Source organism: Onychostruthus taczanowskii, unplaced genomic scaffold (assembly GCF_017590055.1).
Source record: "Onychostruthus taczanowskii isolate IOZ18803 unplaced genomic scaffold, ASM1759005v1 scaffold1127, whole genome shotgun sequence".
Lineage (NCBI taxonomy): Eukaryota > Metazoa > Chordata > Aves > Passeriformes > Passeridae > Onychostruthus > Onychostruthus taczanowskii.
The window spans coordinates 1-4,622 of NW_024497930.1; the positions used below are offsets into that span (position 1 = coordinate 1).

The window sequence follows — 4,622 nt, forward strand, 5'->3', positions numbered from 1 at the left end:
GTGCCGGGCGGTCTCGTAGCCGGGGTCACAGGGAACAGGATGGGATGGACACAGGGACACAGGGATGGACACAGGGACACAGGGACAGGGATTTGGGGCACAGGGACAGGGATTTGGGGCACAGGGACAGGGATTTGGGTGTCCCCAGGGCGGGTGGGGCTGTCCCCAGGGCTGGTGGCCGTGTCCCCGGGGCTGGTGGCCGTACCCACGCAGTGGTGGCCGTGCCGGGCGGTCTCGTAGCCGGGGTCGCAGGGATTGGGATGGGATGGACACAGGGACACAGGGATGGACACAGGGACACAGGGACAGGGATTTGGGGCACAGGGACAGGGATTTGGGTGTCCCCGGGCTGGTGGCCGTACCCACGCAGTGGTGGCCGTGCCGGGCGGTCTCGTAGCCGGGGTCGCAGGCGCACTGGAAGGAGCCGGGCAGGTTGTGGCAGGTGGCGTGGGCGCCGCACAGGGTCCCGTTGGAGCACTCGTCCACGTCTGGCACGGGGTGGCACCAGGGGTTGGGGACATCCCCAGGTCCTTGGCCACCCCCGGGGCTGGCCTCTGTCCCCCTGTGTCCCCATCCTGATCCCACATCCCTACGGCCCCATCCCCAAATCCCAAACTCCCAAATCCCGCTGTCCCCATCCCTCACCGAGGCAGTCCCCGCTGTCGCTGGGCCGGAATCCCGGCTGGCACTCGGGCATGATCCCAATTCCCAAATCCCAAATCCCAAATCCCAAATCCCAATCCCAAATCCCAATTCCCAATCCCAATCCCACTCCCAATCCCCTCACCGAGGCAGTCCCCGCTGTCGCTGGGCCGGAATCCCGGCTGGCACTCGGGCACTATCCCAAATCCCAAACCCCAAACCCCAGTCCCCAAATCCCATATTCCCAATCCCAAATCCCAATCCCAATCCCAAACCCCCAATCCCAATCCCATATCCCAATTGCAATCCCAATCCCACTCCCAATTCCCTCACCGAGGCAGTCGCCGCCGTCTCCGGGCCGGAATCCCGGCTGGCACTCAGGATCAATCCCAAATCCCAAATCCCAATCCCAATCCCAAATCCCAATTCCCAAATCCCAATCCCACTCCCAATCCCCTCACCGAGGCAGTCTCTGCCGTCTCCAGGCCGGAATCCCGGCTGGCACTCGGGAACAATCCCAATCCCAATCCCAAATCCCAATTCCCAATCCCCAATCCCCAATCCCAATCCCACTCCCAACCCCCTCACCGAGGCAGTCTCCGCCGTCTCCGGGCCGGAATCCCGGCTGGCACTCGGGAACAATCCCATATCCCAATTCCCAATTCCCAATCCCAAATCCCAAATCCCATTCCCCAATCCCAATTCCCACCCCCAACCCCCTCACCGAGGCAGTCGCCGCCGTCTCCGGGCCGGAATCCCGGCTGGCACTCGGGCACGCAGCGATAGGAGCCCGGAATGTTCTCGCAGCGCTGCGCCCCGCAGAGCCCGGCCCCGTACTCCTGGCACTCGTCCACGTCTGGGGACACGGGAATGGGGACACGGGAATGGGGACATTGGGATGGGGACACGGGAATGGGAACACGGGATGGGGACATGTGGATGGGGACATGGGAATGGGGACACGGGGATGGGGACACGGGGATGGGGACACGGGATGGGGACACGGGAATGGGGACATGGGGATGGGGACACAGGAATGGGGACATGGGAATAGGGACATGGGGATGGGGACATCGGGATGGGGACATTGGGATGGGGACATTGGATCAGGGACATGGGGATGGGCACACGGGATGGGGACATTGGGATGGGGACATTGGGATCACGGACATCGGAATGGGGACATCGGGATGGGAACATCGGGATCAGGGACATTGGAATGGGGACATTGGGACAATTGGGGACGTGGCAGGATGGGGACATTGGAATGGGGCCATCCAGAGCCCCGGGAGCAGCTCCCGGCCCGTCCCCATCCCTGTGCCCGTCCCAATTCCCTTGTCACCATTCCCGGGCCAGTCCCCATTCCCATCCCGGTATCCCAATGCCAATCCCAGTCCCCATATCCCCATGTCCCCATATCCCCATTCCCATCCCAATCCCAATGTCCCCACCCCGCTCCCAGTCCCCATATCCCATTCCCCAATCCCATAGCCCCTATCCCCATCCCAATCCCAAATAGCAAATTCCCAAATCCTGCTGTCCTGGTCCCTCACCAAGGCCGTCCTAACCGTAGCCAGGCCGGAATCCCAGCTGGCACGCAGGATCAATCCTAAATGCCAAATCCCAAATCCCAATCCCACATCCCATATCCCAATCCCAAATCCCAATCCCACTCCCAATCCCCTCACTGAGGCAGTCCCCGCCGTCTCCGGGCCAGAATCCCGGCTGGCACTCGGGAACAATCCCAATCCCAATCCCAAATCCCAATTCCCAATCCCAATTCCCCAAATCCCCAATCCCACTCCCAATCCCAAATCCAATTCCCAATCCCAATTCCCCAAATCCCCAATCCCACTCCCAACCCCCTCACCGAGGCAGTCGCCGCCGTCTCCGGGCCGGAATCCCGGCTGGCACTCGGGAACAATCCCAATTCCCCAAATCCCAAATCCCAAACCCAATCCCCAATCCCAATCCCAATCCCCTAACCGAGGCAGTCACCACCGTCTCCGGGCCGGAATCCCGGCTGGCCCTCGGGAACAATCCCAAATCCCAAACCCCCAAACCCAATCCAAAATCCTAATCCCCAATCCCAATCCCATTCCCAATCCCAAATCCCAATCCCAATCCCAATCCCCTAACCGAGGCAGTCGCCGCCGTCTCCGGGCCGGAATCCCGGCGGGCACTCGGGAACAATCCCAAATCCCAAACCCCCAAACCCAATCCAAAATCCTAATCCCCAATCCCAATCCCATTCCCAATCCCAAATCCCAATCCCAATCCCAATCCCCTAACCGAGGCAGTCGCCGCCGTCTCCGGGCCGGAATCCCGGCGGGCACTCGGGAACAATCCCAATCCCAATTCCCAATCCCCATTCCCCAATCCCAATCCCACTTCCAACCCCCTCACCGAGGCAGTCTCCGCCGTCTCCGGGCCGGAATCCCGGCTGGCACTCGGGAACAATCCCAAATCCCAAATCCCCAAACCCAATCCAAAATCCTAATCCCAAATCCCAATCCCAAATCCCAAATCCCAAATCCCAATCCCAATCCCAATCCCACTCCCAACCCCCTCACCGAGGCAGTCGCCGCGCGATGACACCAAAACCCCACCACCCCACACCCCCCACCACCGCCACCACCCCCGGGGGCGTCCCCCGAGGTGCCACCAGGCTGTCCCCGGGCGTCCCCAGGCGTGCCACCCACCGGTGCAGGCGGTGCCGTCGGCGGTGCCGGCGTAGCCGTCGGCGCAGAGGCAGCGGAAGGAGCCGGCCGTGTTGACGCACTCGCCGTGCGGGAAGCAGAAGTCACCCTCCAGGCACTCGTTGACGTCTGCGGGGCCACCAGGACGTCACCCGGGGGGCGGTGGCACCGCCGGGGTGTCCCCGCGGGGGTCCCCAGCTCACCCTGGCAGGCGGTGGCGCCGGCGGCGGCGCGGTAGCCGCGCTGGCACTCGCAGAGGAAGGAGCCGGCGGTGTTGAGGCAGCGGCCGTGGGGGGCGCAGGGGGAGCCCCCCGAGCACTCGTCCACGTCTGGGGGGACATCAGGGAGACATCAGGGGACATGGGGACATCAGGGGGACATGGGGACATCAGGGGGGCATGGGGACACCAGGGGAATGTGGGGACACCAGGGGGACATGGGGACACCAGGGGGACATGGGGACATCAGGGGGACAAGGCCACAGCAGTTATGGGGTCTCCAAGTCCCCCAAGCCATGGTGGCCCCATAACAGAGTGACCACAAGTCGTGGTCATCCCATGGCATGGTGACCCTGAGACCTCGTCCACGTCTGGGGGGACATCGGGGACATCAGGGGGACATGGGGACACCAGGGGGTGGTGGCCACAGCAGTTATGGGGTCTCATCCCGGATCCCCACCCCACATCCCGGCCCCACGCCGCTCCCTCACCGCGGCACTCGGCCTTGGTGTCGTCGGTGCGGAACCCGGCCGGGCACTGGCACTGGAAGGAGCCGTCGGTGTTGAGGCAGCGCCCGCCGGCGCACACGGCCCCGCGCTGGCACTCGTCCACGTCTGGGATTGGGGACATCGGGATTTGGGGTTTGGGACATCGGGATTTGGGGTTTGGGATTTGGAGTTTGGGACATCGGGATTTGGGGTTTGGGACATCGGGATTTGGGGTTTGGGATTTAGGGATTGGGACATCGGGATTTGGGGTCTGGGACATCAGGATGTGGGGTCTGGGATTTGGGGTTTGGGACATCGGGATTTGGGGTCTGGGACATCGGGATTTGGGGTCTGGGACATCAGGATTTGGGATTTGGGACATCGGGATTTGGTGTTTGGAATTTGGGATTTGGGACATCGGGATTTGGGGTTTGGGATTTGGGGTTTGGGACATCGGGATTTGGGATTTGGGACATCAGGATTTGGGGTCTGGGACATCGGGATTTGGAGTTTGGGACATCAGGATTTGGGGTCTGGGATTTGGGGATTGGGACATCGGGATTTGGGGTTTGGGA

The 4,622-nt window shown here is 62.5% G+C and overlaps 1 protein-coding gene across 1 annotated transcript in view; it reads right to left on the reverse strand.

The window, feature by feature from the left end:
* Window positions 1-362: 362 nt before the first annotated feature.
* Window positions 363-4,622, reverse strand: part of LOC121347585 (latent-transforming growth factor beta-binding protein 4-like) — a gene marked incomplete at both ends in the record, with an annotated part of 8,635 nt that continues 4,375 nt past the window's right edge. The window contains 4 exons of the mRNA XM_041426323.1: window positions 363-488; window positions 1,367-1,498; window positions 3,345-3,470; window positions 3,545-3,670. Of these exons, the coding sequence (XP_041282257.1) occupies window positions 363-488; window positions 1,367-1,498; window positions 3,345-3,470; window positions 3,545-3,670 (510 nt within the window). The remainder of the gene's footprint in view (window positions 489-1,366; window positions 1,499-3,344; window positions 3,471-3,544; window positions 3,671-4,622) is intronic.